Source organism: Grus americana, chromosome Z (assembly GCF_028858705.1).
Source record: "Grus americana isolate bGruAme1 chromosome Z, bGruAme1.mat, whole genome shotgun sequence".
NCBI lineage: Eukaryota > Metazoa > Chordata > Aves > Gruiformes > Gruidae > Grus > Grus americana.
This window is the reverse complement of record NC_072891.1, coordinates 50,478,490-50,498,709: the sequence shown is the minus strand read 5'-3', so window position 1 is coordinate 50,498,709 and position 20,220 is coordinate 50,478,490. Positions and strand designations below refer to the sequence as shown.

Below are 20,220 nucleotides of genomic sequence, written 5' to 3'. Positions count from 1 at the left end.
TTACTGCAATGAATCTGTATATTGAAAATAATAATGATATTTTTCCTGCCCAGCAACAACCAGAATGTTATGAGATGGTTAAAGAAGGGAAGCAATTTTCAATTTATTATTTGCCACTGCAGAATGCTATCTACCCAGGGAACAGTATCTCGAGTCCCCCACTCTTTTTTTTTTTTTTTCTATCCAAGTTTAATGCTGTAATCTCATTTAAAATGTGTTCTACTTTTTGCTTTTCAGAAATAGGTCATGTTTTGATAATTGCATTTGTGTTCAGATGTGTGACCTAGTAAGGAGATGCTTCTTTTTAACAGTATTTTCAGAAAGAAGACCATTATAGACAAAATACACAAAAGGTTAATTACATCTTGAACAACTGGATAAACTTAGCTTTTTAGAGCTGGCATGCTTTGGCTTTCTTTGGTTCCTGTCAATTTCATTACATTTAAAATCCTTACGCTAATTCTGTAAAATGCTGTAGTATCATTTTGGAATACATCTACAGAAGAGAATTTTCTGGAAATTAAAAGCATACTGCAGTTGTTTTTATGGGATTAATTTATAACTTCTTGCTAAATTTGGGTGAAGTATTAAAACTGCAGTAAATATCACTTGGTATAAAAATAAGCACTTAAAAAAAGAGCTGAAAAAATCGTATTGAGCTGTTAGTTGCAGTTCTTAGAGCTTTTAGGGGGGGAGGTGGGAATCAAAACAGCCTCTATTTTTAGCAGTGGTTGCTTTTGCTAAAATTATACCAGAATTGTGGGGGCTTGTTTGGGGTTGCTTTTTTTCTTTCTTTTTTTTTTTTTAATTATTTTTAATTATTTCAATGGTAGGAATTGTAAGACTGCTTGTCCATTACTGTATTCTGCCCTGAGGCTCTTCATTACTGATGTAAGGCTGGCTTTACCCTTAAAAACTAGGAGAGAAAAGCGTTAATATATCTGTTGCAACCATGCATAACAAAACAAGTCTGACTAAATGAAACCAGATGTTACTGACTCCCAGAAACCTTTTTTTTTATTTTTTGATGCTTTGAGGGGGAAAAAAAGCACCATCATGGTGGGTCAGATCTTCGGCATTTATTTTATTGTTCTTTATACTGACTGTGGGGTCTGGGCTGTGATATTACCGTTACATATATATTTTCTGTTGCGATTTCGGTTGCAAAACAAACTGAGACTATATATGGAGCTGAATGCAATAACCACTCTTCTCCGGAAAAACACCTTGTTTAACAGTAAGAAAAAGTGAAGCTGCAGAAGGAATTTGAACTCAGCACATACTTGTAATTACTCAGAGTGACGTTTGGCCCCAATCTTTAGTAAGTGAGAAACACCACTGGTTAGCAAGGAATATAAGCCTAAGCACCTAAATCCCGCAAATGGGGAAAAAAATTGGAGACTGACTTTCCTGATTGCTTTTTAAAATCAAAGTTAAGTTTGGTGAGGCTTGATTTCTACATCACATTTAGAAACAAAACACCTTACTTGTGGCCTGGTGGAACCTAGATCTGAACTAAACTAAGGAAGAAATTTTTAATAAAATACTGATTTTACTTGTTTTTCTGTTTGACATATTCCATTTCAACAAAACTTATAGTGTTTTGTTTAAGACATCCGATTAGTTTTGATGCGCAAGTTGTGATATAACTTTAATAAGTCATGATATTTAGTAGCTTTGTTTAGACACTATTTTCACAGATGTGATTAGTTTTGACATAGTCAGTTTGAATGAGACCACCCTGCATGAAACCATCTTGCGGTCGGTTACTTGCATTTTTTTTTTTTATTGTGTACTTTATATTTTATTCAAAGCAGATACAATTCTGTATTTACAGATTTTTTTTTTTTCCTCCTTAGCAATTTTCTGTCATTCTGGCTTCTCTCAGTCATCATCAAACTTCTAATTTACCTAAAAGAGTGCTCTTGTTCATCCTTCAGGAGAATAGTCTCTTCTCCAAAAAGTTCATTTTTTTGACTATTGAAGATCACGCATCCTAGGAAATTCTTAGGTTGTGCCACATTATATGCTACAGTTTGGTCTGGGATACAAGCTGTCAAAACTTGACCTCAGAGGTCCTAAGAGTGGGATCAGGATTATATAAGTTTTGCTTGATTTCTGGTTTGCTAACTGCTACCCCACCTTCCCATTGTAAAGTCTCAAATATAGGCAAGAGTGATCATTGATGAGATCAGCACAGCACCTTATTTTACTATTTGAGTTTCTGGGGCTTCTGTGGAGCTTTGATTAACATTAAAAATCCTGGTTTAGTAATGAATGCTTCAGACCTGATTACTACTCCGAGAAGTGACTGCTTATGTAAATTGACCAAACCCATCTGTGTTTGCTGGAGGTAAATCTGGGCAGCAGAGAAGGAGTACTGTAGTTTGGAAATCTAGGGAGAAAAACTGTGGGTTTCTCTCTTAGGGAAGAGCAGATATAGGCTGTAAATTGAAAAAGCATTCGCTGGGAATCTGAGTGAAATATCGCAGCTAGCTGTGAAATCTGAAAAAGGACAAATTTACATCTAGCAGTGCCATGCTTAGCAGCCATCCTTAGGCATCATGGTCTCCCTATGTTGCTGACACTGTGAAAGGGAGATTTTGGCACAGTATGTGTCTTGCTGTGTTATGACTGTTCAGTTAAGTGTAGAGCATAGCTAATACAGTCCAAGACTGCTAGCATTCTGAACGCATTGCTGAGCTCTTGGTTGTTTTCCAGTAGTAGATTTACTGCTTCTCTTAACATTGAATTAATTTGAGATACCCTTTGACTAAGTATTGTCTGTTTCCTAAATAGACAGTACTGTCCTTGCAGAGCTGAAATTATGGGCTTTGTCAAATTGCATTGGGTTGTTTTTAATTAAAAAACACAATGCTAAACTCTGTACCATTATAGAGGCAATGAATGCAACATTAAACTTCTCTACCAAGATGTTTATTAGCTATTTATATGACAGCATTGCTTCCACAATTGCTAATACACTTTATTCCTCATGATAATAACTTTCTAAAAACTGTTTTATAAAAAGATACAGAAACAGAGGACCTGAGTATTAGAATGAGCTGATTGTCCTTCCTTATAAATTAGGGAGAACAAGATTAGGGAAGGAGGTGGCTTTGCATTGCTGATTCATTGCTTTGATCCCTGGCACCGCTGTACAGCCTTGACAAAAAATAACATAGTCTCAGCTGTATTTTAGTTTTCCTTCTGGCAGTAATTCCAAATGCTGTTCTATGAGGAAAAGAAGCTGTGCTCTCGACATGGCTCTTTAATTTTCCTCCCACAAAAAGTAACTGTACCAAAAGAAGAGTGTTACGTGCTCAAATGGTGTATTGAGATCAACATACCCAGTTTGCACATTGACTGTTAAAACAGGCCTCCAGTATGACTTGCTGTGCGAGGCTTCTGTTCCCTCTCAAGGGAGCCACATTGTGTATCTTTGATGCGTTGGGTAACTCTACCCTTTCCTCACCCTGTTCAGGTTTTAAATTGCATGTTTCAATCCCTGAATGAGAAGCAATAGTTTGTTAGCTCTTTTGCTTTGCCCGTCTCAGTCTCTGGCTCTGCTCCTAGAACCAATTGGTATTCAAAGGGCAGCAACTCCTGGCATGGTACCCAAAGTATTATGCTGCTCTTCTATCGAAGAAATTCTAAGCTCGTTGCTTGGGCCCAGCATTAAGCTTTGACTTTAGAATAGCATGTTCAAGTTTTGTATTAAACACGGCTTCTGCCTAGGTATGTGCGCTGCTTCAATAATATTACCAAGCTAGTTTATAAAAAAAAAAATTATTTATGCTTACTGTGAAACATTAGGGAGTGTTTCCTCCGTAGTGTTCAGTGAATGAGCTGACTGAAACTTTTACTTAATATATTCAACTAGTTTAGAAATAAAGATACTTTAGCACTAGACTGGGATTCTACGCATATGGAATACTGCTGAAATTAGATACAGGAGAAAAGTTCTAGAAATGTTCAGCTAAAATGGTCAGAGTCTGTGGAATTTTCTTTGTATTGTGTCAAACAAGAATGTTACTGGTACTGGCATATGTGTTATATTCATACATTATATCAAACAAGGAGACAATAAAAAAATGAAAAACTTGTCCCATTGGATTCTCTTAACTATTAGAGATTGTAGCTGTGCTGCTTTTGGAATTTTATTTTGTGTGCTAAGAAAAAAAAATCTTACATAGAAGTAGAATGTAAAAATGTAACTGAAATTATTTATATTTGGCATTATCCTTTTGTTTTGTAAACTCAAGGCTTGAATATGTACTATGCTGCTTATGTGAGTAATAAGTTCTTAAATGTTCTCAGTAAAGATAAGAAATATAGGAGATAATTTTCTTTTTTTCTTATATCCAAAGCTTTCCTTCATTTGCACAGAAAGCAGATTCTGTCAGCTAAAGTTTACTTCATTATTGTTTTACTAAGGGCAGAATAAGACTACAGGAACAAACATCAGTAAATACAAAGAAACTAAGGAATCTCTTTATCAAACTGAAGTATATCACTGAAGATGAATGAAATATCCAAACTATTTTATGTAATACAAAGAGAGAACCATGGGAAAGTTGGCTACAAAAGACTGTAGCTAAAAAGTTTGGTTAAAGCACCTCTTTCATTCCCATTAGTTTCCCAGCTTTGCTCCTAGTATGAAGAATATAAAACACATTGACAATAATTAAGTACCAAACAGAAAAATTTGAAATTAAGAACATAAAATTCCAATATTAAGTATTTTTTTGTGAATTCAAAAATATTTTTTCTAGGTCACTTATAAGAGTGAGGGATCACTGGAGGAAACCAGGAAATTAATGGGATTGAGGGGGGAAGCCTTAAGAAAACCCATTATCTACTGTCATAATAAAGGGAAGATAAACTTTACTAATATCTTTTGCTTAATAATCAACTGTAAGCAATGTGCAGTAACCGTGTTCATTAAAAAGCAAAATTTCTTCACAAGTACTAAAAAGTATTTTTTTTTAATGCAGCTCTTCCTTGCTACCAATTGTCTGCCTGAACTTTGAAGGTATTAAAGCAAAGATAATAATGTTCAAATAAATCTGTCAACAGCAGCAGTCTATTAAGCTTCTTATCCAAAGCACAGGAGTTAGAGGGTAGCTAAAAGCCTTTCACAGTTGTAACTAGCAAATTTATGAAAAAGAATTGTGTGTATCCAAATGCACATGTAGACCGTTCAGACCTAAAAGTGTGGTCATGTTTTTGCAGATGGGGGTATTTTTAAAACGTGTAAATATATGTTACTTTAAGTAACCACTTTTTCATTCTTTTCACAATTATGACAGGTAAAGCTTTGTACCATTTCATTACTTGGCTTTCACAAAAATGGTTTGAACAATCTTCTTTGCCTTCAAGTTCATATAGGAAGATTTGACAGCCTCTCTTAGTCACTTTCATATGTTGCTATATACATTGGTTGGTTTTCATAGTATTATAGAATGGATGAAAGGGCTCGTTGAAGTATTTGGTTTCTGTTAGCTTTTTTCCCCAATAGAAAGGCCTTTTTTGATGGCAGTGCTTGCAATTGAAAATGCAAGCAAACTGTTGCAGTCACTGACTCGATAGCAGATTTTACAAGGCAAAGTAAATGCCCAAAACACAACTGACATTGCTCTCTAAGTGCAAAGCTCGTATACCATCTTCATGTTGTTATTGTTCTTCAGGAAAAGATCTCAAAGATGAAATCAAGATACAGTATTGTGTTGCAATTATTTTTCTGATTTCTTATGACATAAATTAACTTATGTGAAAGTGTAATTTTGTCATTAAAATGTACCTAACATAAAGAATATTTCAGTTATCATAATTGTCCAGGGACACCCTCTCCTTGCCACCCAAGGTACATAGTTTATGCCTTTCTATTTTTTGAATGGAAAAATCTTAATTTTATGCTCAAGAGGAACAGCACCAAGAGAGATTAAAAATCTGGGTAGTGAACAGGTGGAAGAGAAGTCTGTTCTGAGTTACAAGATACGTATATGCATGTGTGTATATATATATATGAAAATTTATTTTATATACAGGAGTTGTAATTATGATTTAATATTTAGATTAATATTTTATATTCATATTAATATATAAATATTTAGGTATAAACGTAATTATTTTTAAACCAAATTAAAAATCCATTCCCAGTTATTATAGTAAGGTAGCGTGTAGTTTGAAATAATCACTAAAGCTGGTTCAAAATTCCCATTTACATCTATGGCCTTTTGAAAACTCCTTCCTAATTTGTAACCAGAAAACTTGCAGATTTTGGGTTAGTAAAGAAACTCTGTAAAGTAACAGATCTTGAACCTTTCTTTCAACATTGTTGGTGTAGGAGTCAGCCCATAGACTCGCAGTATTATATAATTTTAAGCTATTGTTAGTTGAAATATTCACTGGCGATAAATAAGATGTAAGTAAGTAAGTACATTGTTTTGTAATAATTACCCCCAAATTTATAATCCTTATTTGGCATTTTCAGGGTATGATGTGACTTCTGTTTCTTCTTTCTTGCTTTCCTGATGGCTGACCCATCAATTATGGAATCTACAAATTTCTGTTTAGTTGTGTTTAGTTCAGGGCATGTGACCATTCTTTTCATTAATTTGAAGGCTCCATTATTGATACTACTTTTAAATAAATGTACTAAGAAACAGAGAGGGAGCTCTCTTACCTCTAAATTAAAATTTGTCCTTGGGAAGGTGCTGGCACAACTAATCCTGGAAACTGCTTCTTTCTTGAAGGACAAGAAAGTCATCAGGTGTAGTCATCATGGATTCACAAAAGGGAAATAATGCTTGACCAGCCTTACAACCTATGATGAAATGACTAGTTTGGTAGATGAGGGAAGAGCAGTGAGTATTGTCTACCTTGACTTCAGGAAGGCTTTTGGCACTGTCTTATATAAGATTCTCATAGAGTAACTGATGAGTATGGACTGGATGAGCAGACAGTGAAGTGGATTGAAAATTGACTGAACGGATGGGTCCAGAGGCTGGTCATCAGCAGCACGAAGTCTACTTGGAGGCCACTAGCCAGTGGTGTCTACCCCAGAGGCCAATAATGGGTTCAGTCCTATTCAGTATCAGTAATGATCTGGATGATGGGACAGAGCGTATCTTCAGCAAGTTTGCTGATGACATAAAAGTGGAAGGAGTGGCTGATGTACCAGATGGTTGTGCCATCATTCAGAGGGTCCTCAGCTAGCTTGAGAAATAGGCTGACAGGAACCTCATTAACTTCAACAAAGGAAAGTGCAAAGTCCTGCACCTGGGAAGAAACAACCCCACGCACCAGCACGTGCTGGGGGTTAACGATCTGGAAAGGAACTTTGCAGAAAAGGCCCTGCAGGTCCCGGTGGACACCAAACTGAACATGAGACAGTACTGTGCCCTTGTGGCAAAGGCAGCTATGGTATCTTGGTCTGATTAGGAGGAGGAGCGTTGCCATTAGGTAGACAGAGACGATCCTTCCCCTCTCCTCACCACTGATGAGGCCGCTGCTGGAGTACTGTGCCCAGTTATGGGCTCCCAGTAGAAGAGAGAGATGGAGCTACCAGAAAGAGTCCAGCGAAGGGCCATAAAAATAATGAATGGACTTGAGCATCTCTCCTATGCATAAAGGCTGAGCAAGCTAGGACTGTTCAGTCTGGAGAAGAGAAGGCTCAGGAGTGACCTCATCACCTAAAGGGGAAGTGCTAAGAAGATGAAGCTGGGCTGTCTCCACTGGTGTCCGTTGACAGGACCAGAGGCAATGGGCACAAACTGGAACACAGGAGGTTCCTCTTGAACATCAGGGAATACTTACTGTGAGGGTAACTGAGCACCAAGGACGTTGTGGAGTCTGCCTCCTTGGAGATCATCAAAAGCCATCTGGACATGGCTTGAGCAGCCTGCTGCAGATGATGCTGCTTGAGCAGGGGGGTTGGTCAAGGTGACCTCCAGAGGTCTCTTCCAACCTCAATCCTTCTGTGATTTAAAGGTTTCTTGCGTGCTGCAGACATATGTAGCTAGATATTTGCCACACTTTCTTAGTCTGCTTAAGATAATGAATTGTGGAACTTTTTATATATCCTTCAATTTATAGCATACTTTCCTCCAGTAATCCATGTAATACAGTATGCAGGACATTTTTAAACAATTCATCCTCCTTGCTTTATGTTCTATGAAACCCATTATTCAAAAGGAAAAATGAGCTGCTAGAAATGCCCCCTGAAGTTGCTTGTCCTAGTAAGCTATTCACTGATCAACATTATTTGTCGAATAATCAGAAATGCACATGTAGAATAAATAGCTTGGACAATCTGTTTCTCCCTTCTGTGGGAACTCAGTTGTGATGTCATGTAAATTTGAATTCTCTTGCTACTTCTGTCTTAGTTGGAGTTTTTGAGGGAAGTAGGGTACTCTTATTACTTTCTTGTCAGTCAATACTGGGAAAATAAGAGTTCTTCTTAGACCGTTGGCTGTCTGTTGATAATTAAAGACAAATCAGGCTTATGAATCTGGTTCAGTAGGTGCTAAAGGTAGTGACCAGCTTCTGATTTACATCTGAATAATTGTTCTTTTTGAAGATTGATTGCCAGAGATCACTGAAGTAAGAAGAGAGATGAATGATGAGGACTTTTTTCAATGTTGGCCAGGTACAGGAGGACAACAGAGGAATAGCAAGGGGAGTTATGGTGGCTGTCTTTCACTTTGGTATTTCATTATCAAATGTTTGAAAAAGCACACCTTAAAGTGGGGCTTCATTTGAATGTACCTAAATACCAAATTCTTACTGCTGTGGTTAGTTGAATTGAGAATACTTGTTCTAATCTGCGAAAGAGTACGTCAAATTTGGAAGTTCATTATATCTAAGGGACCATATACAATTTGTGTAGTGTTAGGGATTGAATGGGCTTCCATGGAGTTTTCTTTTCTGATTCACGGGAATCATTAACTGCAACTGTTGCTGCAGTAACAGTGCAGACCTTTTTTCTTTCAGAGAAACTGAATTCTATTCTGCTGGACTTGCAGTTCTTGAATGATGGCTCCTGTATCTCAGCTATAGGAAGGAATACTACAGGTGATCTTCAGGTTGATTGTTTGAAACTGCTGTCAAGCTACAAATATATGGTTCTTACAGAAAGCTCATTGACATGCAAACAACCTAGACCTCAAAATTTTGTGCCTAGCTTGAGAATGTTTCTTCTCTTTGTATGGATATGTGGTACAGTTGCTAACAGAAAATACACTACAGTTATAAATTTGCTCAGCAAGCAAGGAAGTCACTCTTAGGAGGTCAGTCTCTTTGGATTTGATACATTCTGATGTGGTTCTGCCCCAGCTGGCAGCTGAGCACCACTCGCTGCTCGCTCACCCCTCCCCCAGCGGGATGGGGAGGAGAACGGAAAGACAATGGCAAAGCCTCGAGGGTTGGGATAAGGACAGTTTACTGGGACAGCAAGGGAGAGGGGAGCAATCAACAACAGTACTGATAACAGATTTTCACAATGGGTGATAACAGACAGCAATTTACCGATCTGATGCTCAGCCCATCCCGGAGCCACACCGAACCCGCCCCTGCCCGACTAGCCCCCTTTTACGGTGAGCATGACATCACATGGTATGGAATAGCCCCCGGCCAGCTTGGCTCACCTGTCCTGGCTCTTGGTGAAATTAACTCTGTCCTTGCCAGAACCAGGACACATTCTAAATCAATAACTCTTTTTTCTGGGTGTCATGTATTTTAAGTTAACCAATCTGGGTAAGTTGATGTAGGTTGACAAGGAACATAAATCACAAAGTCTGGAATTCTGGATCACCATATTATTCTTCCTCTGTCCATTTCAGGAACTCTCAACAGGGACTAGTAATAGTGATAGGTCTTCCTTTGAGCCCTTGGACACTGTCTAAAGAATGTGTTTGTTGCTGGTTATGTAAAAATCTACTTTTTGTAATGTTTCATAAAGGCAAGGCTACTTTCATGTATAAATTGTTGCCATTTTGATTTTACTGTATTTATTTATTCATTCTTCATGCTTCTTCCTTCCTTCTTCCTCAATATCTGTGGAAAGAAGATTCTTCCTAGTTGATCAGACCATTCCATTGTCTGTCAACAGTGAGAAAGTGAGGTTGTGCAGGAATAGAAAAAGACTACTTGATAGTTACTAAGAAAATATCCAGTGTAATTCAGTTTCCTCTCAGATATTATCTTGCATATCTGTAATTTTCTAAGAACTTTTTAAATGAATTAGAGGACTAAATAGTTGCATACAATTCAGTCAATAGGATCCAGGCAACTTCTACTTTCTATTTGGGGAATGTTGGTGTCTGCAATATATGAATCAGCTGCGTGGGCTTTGTGACACATATCTGAGAAACTATATCTTGGTCAGATCCTCCAGACCTGGTGCTTGTATTCATATGCTGGTCTTTCGTTCATCATATAATCATCTCTAAGCAGAAGGGAAATTAATTGTTAGTCACCAGCACTGGACATCGTGTGGAATGTCACTTAAAGATGAAATAACAGTTACCTGCTTCAAAACAGTTACCATTTTTTGAGATTGCTTCCTATACATTACATGTGTTTTTAATGTGCTTAAATTCAAAGTCCTCCTCCTGTGACATTCTGTACTGGTGACAAAATTGTGGGAGAGTTTAGCTTACTCTACTCTTTATGTCTTTCAGTAAAGGAAAGTCACAGAAAAGCAGGAGGCATCCCAAGACTACAAGATGCTGCTGGTCAGCCTAATCTAAGACTACATGTAACATATATATTTACCAGGAATGCATTCCTGAAGTTGAGCTGAAGACGTACAGTTACTACAGAGTGGGAAACTGACCCATTTCTTTATATTGCTGTATATCATCTTTTCTAACTTTTGTTTGAGGTTTTGTGGGTTTATTGGACTTAACTAGCTGTATCATGTTATTATGTTTAGTTTCTCTTATTGAAGTTTTTTGCATGCCAGTGATTTCTTAGTTCTTCAGTTTACCTGTTGGTCAGTCCACCTATATCATGTCTTGAATGGCCAATAAACGTCCTTTTATACAGGTTGTATCACCTTCTGTCCTAACAGATTATTCCTCAAATAACTTTATACATAAAAATTATTTTGATCTGCTTCTTCATATTTGTCTCCTTTTCAGCTAGTCCAAACTCTGTTTCCACTCTTGTGATCTCAAATATGGAAATGTTTTTTGTCTTATGTCTGGCTCAGTTGCTGACTTAGGACTAACATATTGTCCTGGTTTTGGCTGGGATAGAGTTAATTTTCTTCCTAGCAGCTGGTATGGTGCTGTGGTTTGGATTTAGGATGAGAGTAATGTTGATAACACACTGATGTTTTTAGTTGTTGCCAAGCAGTCAAGGGACTTTTCAGCTTCTCATACTGCCCTGCTAACAAGAAGATGGGGGTGCACAAGAAGCTGGGAGGTGACACAGCCAGGACAGCTGACACAAACTGGCCAAAGGGATATGCCATACCATATGATGTCATGCTCGGTATAGAACTGGGGGGCTGGCTGGGAGGGAGCACAGCTCAGGGACTAGCTGAGCAGTGGTGAGCAATTGTGCCGTGCATCACTTGTTTTGTGTATTCCTTTTTTTTTTATTGCTGTTGTTATTATTACTATTATTTTTCTCTTCCTTTTCTGTCCTATTAAACTGTCTTTATCTCAACCCACGAGTTTTACCTTTTTTTGCTTTTCTATTTTCTCCCCCATCCTGCTGAGGTGGGAAGGAGAGAGCAAATGGCTGTGTGGTTGTTTTAGCTGCCTGCCGGGACAAACCACGACATGTATACTGAAATAGGCCCTTTTTTTACTTCACTGTACTTAGAACCTTCCTTTTCTGTAATATGATTAAGTATTGATGTTATATTAGAATATGAGTATTGGCTTTTGCTTGGGATACTTGTTTTATATGCAGAATGGAAGTGTATATACAGAATATGCAGCATGTTTTACAATACAGTAGATGTGTGAAGTAATCCTTTATGAGTTCATTGTGTGAACTGGCTTATTATTTACTGTCCTTCATATTCCACACTTTGATGTACTATAGTAGTTCAGTGCAATTCTCTGACTACAGTTTAATGCTGCTTGTTTCTTACTCTTTCTTTAACTACTTCTAGCTACATTAATCTGTGTATATATGTGGTCTGTTCTTGTCTGTTTGTTGTACACTCTAGTTTAATTGTTTCTTTTATATATAGTTCTAATTCCTTTTGTGGACTTTACTATGCAGCTCATGATTGCACATCGATAAAATCATATCAGATCTAGAATCCAGCACTAATGATTAGTAGTACAACAGTTGCCTGAAATTTATATCTATTATTTACAGTGTGACAAAAATGTGGAATGTTAGAGAATAAAACCTTTAAATTGCTTTTTTCTATCACTCATAGCAAGTGAGCCTTGCCATGTGGAATCATTGTGGAGGTTGACTTGTCTATTTAAGTAATTCATTGTTTTTTAAATTTGAGAGCATACAACTCAGTTAAGTCTACAGGGCATGATTTGTCAGACATCTTCTCTGTTTTTGTTACGAGCTGAACCATTTTGGCAGTTGTGTATTAAAATTATGCAGATAAACAGGAACAAGTGCCTACAAAATATGAATATTCCAAGAAGCTTTATCCTTGGTAGTAAGTTTTAGTGACTTAGAAACTCAGTTTGTTATCCAAAGCAATTGCTAATTTATTTCTGTATTGCTTTTTCTGGCACTTCACAAGAACATGTTAAAAGGATTAATTTCTTCAATTCTTTTGATAGGTATGCACAGAGCTATTGTAAAGAATTTTTATTTTGCCTTTCATTCATTGTCAACTTCCATGTCAGGTGATCTTTAGAATTAATATCCTTGGGAAGTGATGATTCTAACATATGCTATCAAACTGTTTTTTCTCCCTTTGAATTATGATTTTTAGTATTTCTTGATGGAAATGCTGATTGTAATTCTAGAAATCAAGCTGGTTTATAAAACTCTTTGTATAAGGTTCATTTCCATGTGTAACAGTCTACTTGAATTGTAACGTAGCTAAATCTGGAACTTACTTTTCACAGAGAAAGTAATCTGCCTTGGAGCAAAAGTTGTGTAACTAGTGTTCCAGATACTTTTTGCTAGTCTCTGAGAAAAGTAACATACATGCAGGCACTAACTGCTGGAAAATACAGTTAATAATGACCATGCCTTCGTGGTCAGGCAAATTATTTTTCATTTACCTATGGCAAAGGCAGATTTCTTTAAGAGAAATGCTAGCTGTATCAGCCTTGAACTTGGACTGCAAGACTGTTTGGCAAATTGGTTATGGTGACGGGATTATGAGTTTCGGTCAGCAACCTGACCCTGCTGGAAATGAGAGTTGCCTTCTTTTCTTCACTTTCCATATAACTAAGAAAAAATAAATAGAGAAGGAGCAGATGTCTCTCATGCCTTCTGTGGTAGATGGCAAACAGAATGGATACCTTGGGCTCTTTTAAGTGACTGCAAGTGCTTGATGTTGCTGATGGTAATCAGTAGTCTCTTTTGACATTGGAATTGATTCAGATAATCACTTTTAATCATGATCTGAACCTGCAGCTTTGCACTTTAAGTCAAAGAGTTTGATTTAAAGCACCTGTTATAATCTTTAAAAACATCGGTAAATTTTTGTTCTTTTCTTCAAGACAATTAGATTTTCAGTAGCTGTTGATCATGAAAGGATGTCAATTTGCAGCTAAAAATAGTCTTGCACTTAATTTGATATTTTGTTTTCTCACCCAGTGAGAGACTACTTGTTTGTGTAAAGACTTATTGATGCTGATATACATTGACATTTAATTGATTTTTTTTTTTTAAATGAAGTTTTCTGAAGTGTGTCTGTCAGAAAGGAAAAAGGTGTGCTAGGTAGCACAATTTCTAAATTTAGAACTAACTAGTTACCTAAAGAAAGAAAGTATTATTTGTAATTAATGTATTAAATTAATCATTTTTGGTAACATTACACTTCTAGATTTTAAAAGGAGAGAACATTCTCTCACACCTCATTTTCTTTTATATTTTGGGAGCAAGTTTTTTTCTTTTTTCAGTTTCCAACTAAGACTGAATGAACTGGTTATTGAATTCGAGTAGCTGAAACATTAAAACAATGAAAATATTTTTTTAACATCTGCAGAAAAAAATATTGCTGTTACGAGTTGGTTTAACATTTCAACAAGCTGTACACACAAGTGTTCAGCTAATGAATTGCTTTTGACTATCTTTGAAACTTCAGTAGCAAAAATGTACTACTCAAATATTGTGTATTTTAAAATTGATAGCTTATGGCAAATGTTATGTTAAATATAACGAAAGTTGTACTGTACAAGTTTATTTCTCAAGTAAAAAATAAATTTTTCATGAAACTTCCTTGAGTTTGTAGAGGAGAGGGGAGAAGAGAACTCAAACTTGTCAGAGGTGGAGTGCTTTAAGCTGAATGTTTAAATGACTTCCCCATGTCAGAACACTGATGATAAATTAAATGCAAACCATGCCATGGTCACACAGGCCTGTGGAGCCCTGCTACCTGTCAAGTGTACTGGCAGCATGTGCATCTGTTTATCAGATGGAAAACTTTCCCACATTCCATTAAGCTGTTAGCTGCTGCTTTACAGGGGAAAAGGGGCAATAGTGGTGGCCACACCACGTCTGGAAAAATTAAGACACAAAAAGCTTCCAGCTATGCTAGCATCACAGATGATTACGATAAGGCATCTGTATATCGACTGGGACTGTTTGTGTATGTGCCTTTTTTAAGTATTCCTGTTCTATTGTTTGCCTAATTCTGCTATGCATGTTTTTCAAGTTTACTATTCAGAAATGAGCAGAAGCTAGAGAAAAAGGCTTGCATACCTATTCAGCCACAGAGTGATTAGAGGGAGGGTCAATTTTTTTGTGTTGCTGAGCAATCGATTTTAGACCTGCTTGGTTTATGAAACTTTTTTCCCCATAGCATGGCTGTACTTTGAACAAAATGTAGTGAAATGGTGTTTCAGAGATGTTCTTTATGTGGCTGGTGTTAATTAGTACTTTCTTTTTCAGCTAATCTGCCTGTACCTACTATTGCTGCAATAGATGGAACTGCATTAGGTGGTGGCCTGGAACTTGCATTAGCCTGTGATATTAGAGTGGCAGGTAGGTCTGAATCCTGTTTATAGAATGTAGGATTATTAGTCTGGCAGATGGCTTGACTAATCCTTGTTTTGGAAACAATTTTGTAAACTTATTTCGTATTTGATGTTGTTTATAACCAATTATTTTAAAGGGGTTTAGCAGAAACCTGTCTTAAGTACTTGCTGGTGTTTCATTTCAGACAACTTACCACTGATAGCTGGATTGTTTTTGTTACATGCATTTTATTCTCATGACCTTCATTTTATCAGTGTTGCCAGAAGGGTTATGTGGTTGTTTTGATATTTTACTTAGTAATTTAAGTATTCTCCTCTTTTGTATTTGAAGTGTTCTAGATGGAAATTTGATTTTATCAAAAGTTGTTAGTGAGACTATTACTACACAAACAATTAAGCTGGTACAAAAGAAAAGTGACAACAGCACTTGAAAAGAGGAACCTTGACCTATCCAGCTGTCAGAACTGTAAAGCCATTTGTTGGAAACTAAATGGACACTTGGTCTTGAACAGCTGCCAGTAACTTCGAGTATATAAAGCTGTTTGACCCTTAGAGAATATACTGTCAGCTAAAGAATTCATAATAAGCAGATACAGAATTCCACCCCATTTTAAGATGTTAAATAATAACAGTCTTTTTCTTTTAGTGTTTTACATTTTGCAGATAAGTCTCTTACTCACTGTAATTGCTTACCTGCTTTGTGAAAATTAATAAGGTACAGAACTTGCCTTGGTGTCAGATGAGTTGAATCTATTTAAAGATTTTCGTAAACAAATGCTTTTAAAGTAATTTATTCTTTATGCAGGAAATGCAATAGATTAACAATCTTATAGGTCATTATTACATATTTTGCAAAGTTTTTTCCCTGTATATTATGGTAAGAACTCACATTCTGTTTTTTAGCTTCTTCTGCTAAAATGGGCCTAGTTGAAACAAAGTTGGCAATCATTCCAGGTGCAGGTATGAATGTTTTCCTTTTGTTACCATGGATAACTAAATAACACATGCTCTTGATACTTGATTTTGGATTGGTTTTTAAGAATATCTGCTTATTTTTATATTTCTATTACAGATTATGGCATGTTTTAAAGCTTATTGCTCATATTAGTTACCAAAAATTAATTAAAAAGTATATTTCTCATTTTTAGGGAGTGGCACTCGTATATTATGTTTTTAATCAAAGTCTTCATTAACTAAGTCAGTATTGAGTGATTCTGTAAATGACATTTGATGTCTGGATCTGAAGGCTGAATAGTTTTGCTAGGATCAGACTAAGAAAAATGATCAGTTAACTATCAGTGTACAAAAATGGTAATTTAAATAACGTAACGTCTGGTACTTTAGGATTCAAATTCTGTTTTCATAGAATCATAGAATACCAGGTTAGAAGGGACCTCAAGGATCATCTGGTCCAAGGAGCGAAAGCTCTGTGTAGAAAAAAGCACTGTCTAGACAAGATGGCCCAGCACCCCATCCAGCCAAATCTTTGAAGTGTCCAGTGTTGGGGAATCCACCACTTCCCTGGGGAGATTATTCCAATGGCTGATTGTTCTTATTTTGAAAAAATTTCCTCTTGTGTGCAATCAGAATCTCCCCAGGAGTAACTTGTACCCATTACCCCTTGTCTTTTCCATGTGACACCTTGTAAAAAGGGAGTCTCCATCTTCTTCATAGCCACCCTTTAAATACTGGAACAAGGTGATCATGCTGCTTGTAAATTCGTTGTAAAGAGTTTAAAAACTGAAAGTATGGCTGTGAATAGATCTTTTGTCTCACCAATATTTTTTGAGATTTTTGGGGTCTTTTCTATTTGGAAGGCCAGTTGACTGTCTTTTCCTGGATTCAAAGTGAATGAAAGTTATATAATGAATAATGTTCCAGGAGATTTTTGTGTTATGAAACCTTTTGTTTTTATTTTATGGATAAATCATTGTCACTTGGATTAAGATATCTGCCTTTCTCGGGAAAGGGCGATACCTTGAAAACAAGTGCATCCCTGTAACCCCCACCTAGCTTTGGCCTTAATTCCTGGAAGTTCTGGGGAACTTTATACTGTTTTTTTACCCCTACTTTGTTTCTAATGGGTGAAACCTATTTTGAAAGCACTGTGTCTAGTTTTAATGGATACCACTGCGGCTCATGTAGAGAGGACAGTAAAAGCTACCATAGTGGGACAACTGGCAGGGACTTTGTGTAAGAAACTATCCCATCCTATCACTAATCTCGGCAATTATTGTGCAATTTCAAATGCTCTATTTTTATGGTTATTGTTGCGTTGTGATTTCAGTCAATACTCTCTCCTCATCTCTTTTTCTCTGTGGTCAGAGCTATATTTTACATAAGGAAAACTGGGCTATGGTGACTGGTCTCTTTTTAGCAGTGGATAAAGATAATAATGTAGATGATTTTAAGGATATATTTCCTTCTAGTGGTGTCGTCATGAAATAATGTGCTTTGACAATTAAGTCCTAGTGAAGAAAAAGACAGAAAATTATGTTGTTTCTGTTTTGTCGGCAATTTTTTCCCCTTCATCCTTCCACTCCACCCTCTTCTAAAGAATTCTGCAGGACAGTATTGGAGATGTACTCTCCAGTTCAAGAAGTTCTTGTCAAGTTGTGCATACATTCTCAGTATTCAACTTACTTAAGTTGTTCCATGTTTCCTTGTCTTCAGTTAATTATAGATGTTTCAAACTTCTAATGCTTTCACCTTAAAATGCTAGGTGACTGACTCATTATAAGTTTCATTCAGAATGTTTTATTACTATTCAAAGGCTGAAGTTTGAAAAATCTTGGGGTTTTTTCTCATACTAAAATAATGATTTGGGCATATGTCTTCAGCTCCTTGAAAATCTGACAGTTTTCACCATGTTACAATGCTTTTTAAACTTAAAATGTTTTGGGGTATGTTCAGTGAATATTTTTTCCCTATTTCTATCAGCCTTTCTGAGAACTGTTTTGGCTGAATGTATTCAAGCTTATCACAACATTTTCCTCATCAGCTTGTACTTGCACCAATCCTGTTGGGCAATGACAATGTTTCAGCCCTTTTTGGCTCTTGTCATCTAATTAGTAACTGATCATACTTTGTGTCATCGGAAGGTGAAGAATGAGTGAAGGAATTTTGCATATGTCATTTAGGCAGAGATGCCAGATATGTCCACTTGAACCATAGGCTTCATGGGTTAATGGAATATTTTCTTCTAGTGCTTGCTTCAAGTTGCTCTGAGCCAAAGCAGGACTGGGCAGTGGAACTGAAAAGAGAGCTGTAGCCATTAAGAGACCTCAGTAGGTTTCTGCTGCCATTTAGTACATCTGAAACACGCTGACAAGATGTGTTGCTACTTCAGAGTAGGTCCCTGCAGCATGGGAAGCTACTACTGTTTTTATTCTGCTCCATCAGCTGTGTGAGTATGTGACAGATGTAAAGATTTTAACTTGGGTGATAATTAACGTGGGTATTTGAGGCTGTATGAAAAACTTCTTTATTTTCTATTTGCTTTTTTAAAAACCCCAGGAAGTTGCATTCAAAAAGCTATGTTAGAAGAATGTTACTAGAATTTAATAGTATTAAAATATAGATTCAGGGCAGATCAGTTATGACATTTTGGACCTTGTATATTATGTTTTATTCCATCCCACTTTGAAATGTGATCACCAAAAGATGCAGTCAGCTGCTGTCTAGTGACCAACCAGTTTTAACGTAAATTTCCCAGGTGCAAGACATTGTGCTTTTGAGTATGCACAGAAGTACTGCAGCCTTTTAAAGGCTAAGGCTGAGCAGCAGTTAGTTGAATCCCAGTTAGTATACGAAAATGAATTGTTCCTTCTAAGTCTGCTGAGAGTCTTGACCAAGTAGGCATTTGTAGAGCATGACTTACCTGTGGTAACAGGTTGAGTTTCCTCAGAAAATTCATCCGTGGCAGACAGCAGAGCAAGACCAAGTGGGATGACAGCAGTGCCTCCTTTTATACAATTGCTTTGTGCACAGACAAGCTGCTCAGGTTGTGAGGAAGGAGGATTGATTCTTCTGCCTTTGGAAATTTAAGTCCAGTTCTCTCTACTATGAAAAAATCCTTAGCTTCCAGACTGTGGGCTAGGGAAAGTAGAAAATCTTTTCATTTTTCAGTACATCCCACTGTCCAGTAAGGAAGTCAAGATTCAGAGAACTAGACAAAGTATGTAACAGGGAGAAAATGGCTTGGTAACTCGCTGCTGAGGAAGTTACCTGAGAGTGAGTATTGATGATTTTTGTTTTCTAAAGAAAGTCTTCCAATCACTATTCGTTGCATAAGTGGTCTTATACAACCTCGACAGGCATATATATCAGACTGTCTATTTGTTCATCCTATTTCTTCCTTACTTTTCTTCCCTATGAACTTGGGGTCTGTTGGCCAGTTGTGGTCTAATTTGACTCCAGGGCAGTGGCTGCAAAAAAAGACAGTCCCTAGAATTGTATTAAAAGTAGGTGGCCAGATGAAGGGAAAATTGTATTATCCTCAGATGAAAAGTTTCAGCACAAACTAACCTATTCTTGGGCATGAAAAATGGGCACAGGAGGGAGGAATTGTGGATGTCCTAGCTATGGAAAATGTTTGAGTCAGAATACTCCTCTCACTGAACAGCAATGAGTTCATGTGAGACAGGATTTCATGGGAAACCAGACTTGGTTAGCTCTGCGGTTTAAGGAGGTTCTTGTTATCAGCCACAGTGGCTTTTCTCAAAGCTGTTCATTGCTAAAATGAGTTTGTTTTTTGGATCCGTAGTCAAAAAGCTATTTAAACAACTTATTTTCCGTGTGATACTATAGTCTGTACAGAACTCAGCGTAATGTAGGAAGAGTCTTTTTAACACAAAAATCACGTTCCTTATCCTTGTTTTTACTTTGCAAACTGAAGTAAAAAGAAAGGAAACCTCTTTAATTAATTGAATGTAGTTACGGGTGTCTCTCAATTTGCAAAGGAAGTGTTTCATAGTGACAAGTTTCTCCTTAGGTGAAAATGGTCTTTTGGAGCAATTGTATCTAAAATCCTTTGGTTTTTGTGCTTTGTAACTTTTTAAAGCTATGCTCA

At 36.8% G+C, this 20,220-nt stretch overlaps 1 protein-coding gene across 3 annotated transcripts in view; it reads left to right on the top strand.

The window, feature by feature from the left end:
- AUH (AU RNA binding methylglutaconyl-CoA hydratase) overlaps positions 1 to 20,220 on the top strand; it is a 123,541-nt gene that overhangs the window by 41,171 nt on the left and 62,150 nt on the right. For all 3 annotated transcript variants that reach the window (XR_008574712.1, XM_054810555.1, XM_054810556.1), the window contains 2 exons: positions 15,064 to 15,156; positions 16,053 to 16,109. Coding sequence is in view for 2 of the 3 variants with exons in the window: in XM_054810555.1 (XP_054666530.1) it covers positions 15,064 to 15,156; positions 16,053 to 16,109 (150 nt within the window). In the remaining variant the exon portion in view is untranslated. The remainder of the gene's footprint in view (positions 1 to 15,063; positions 15,157 to 16,052; positions 16,110 to 20,220) is intronic.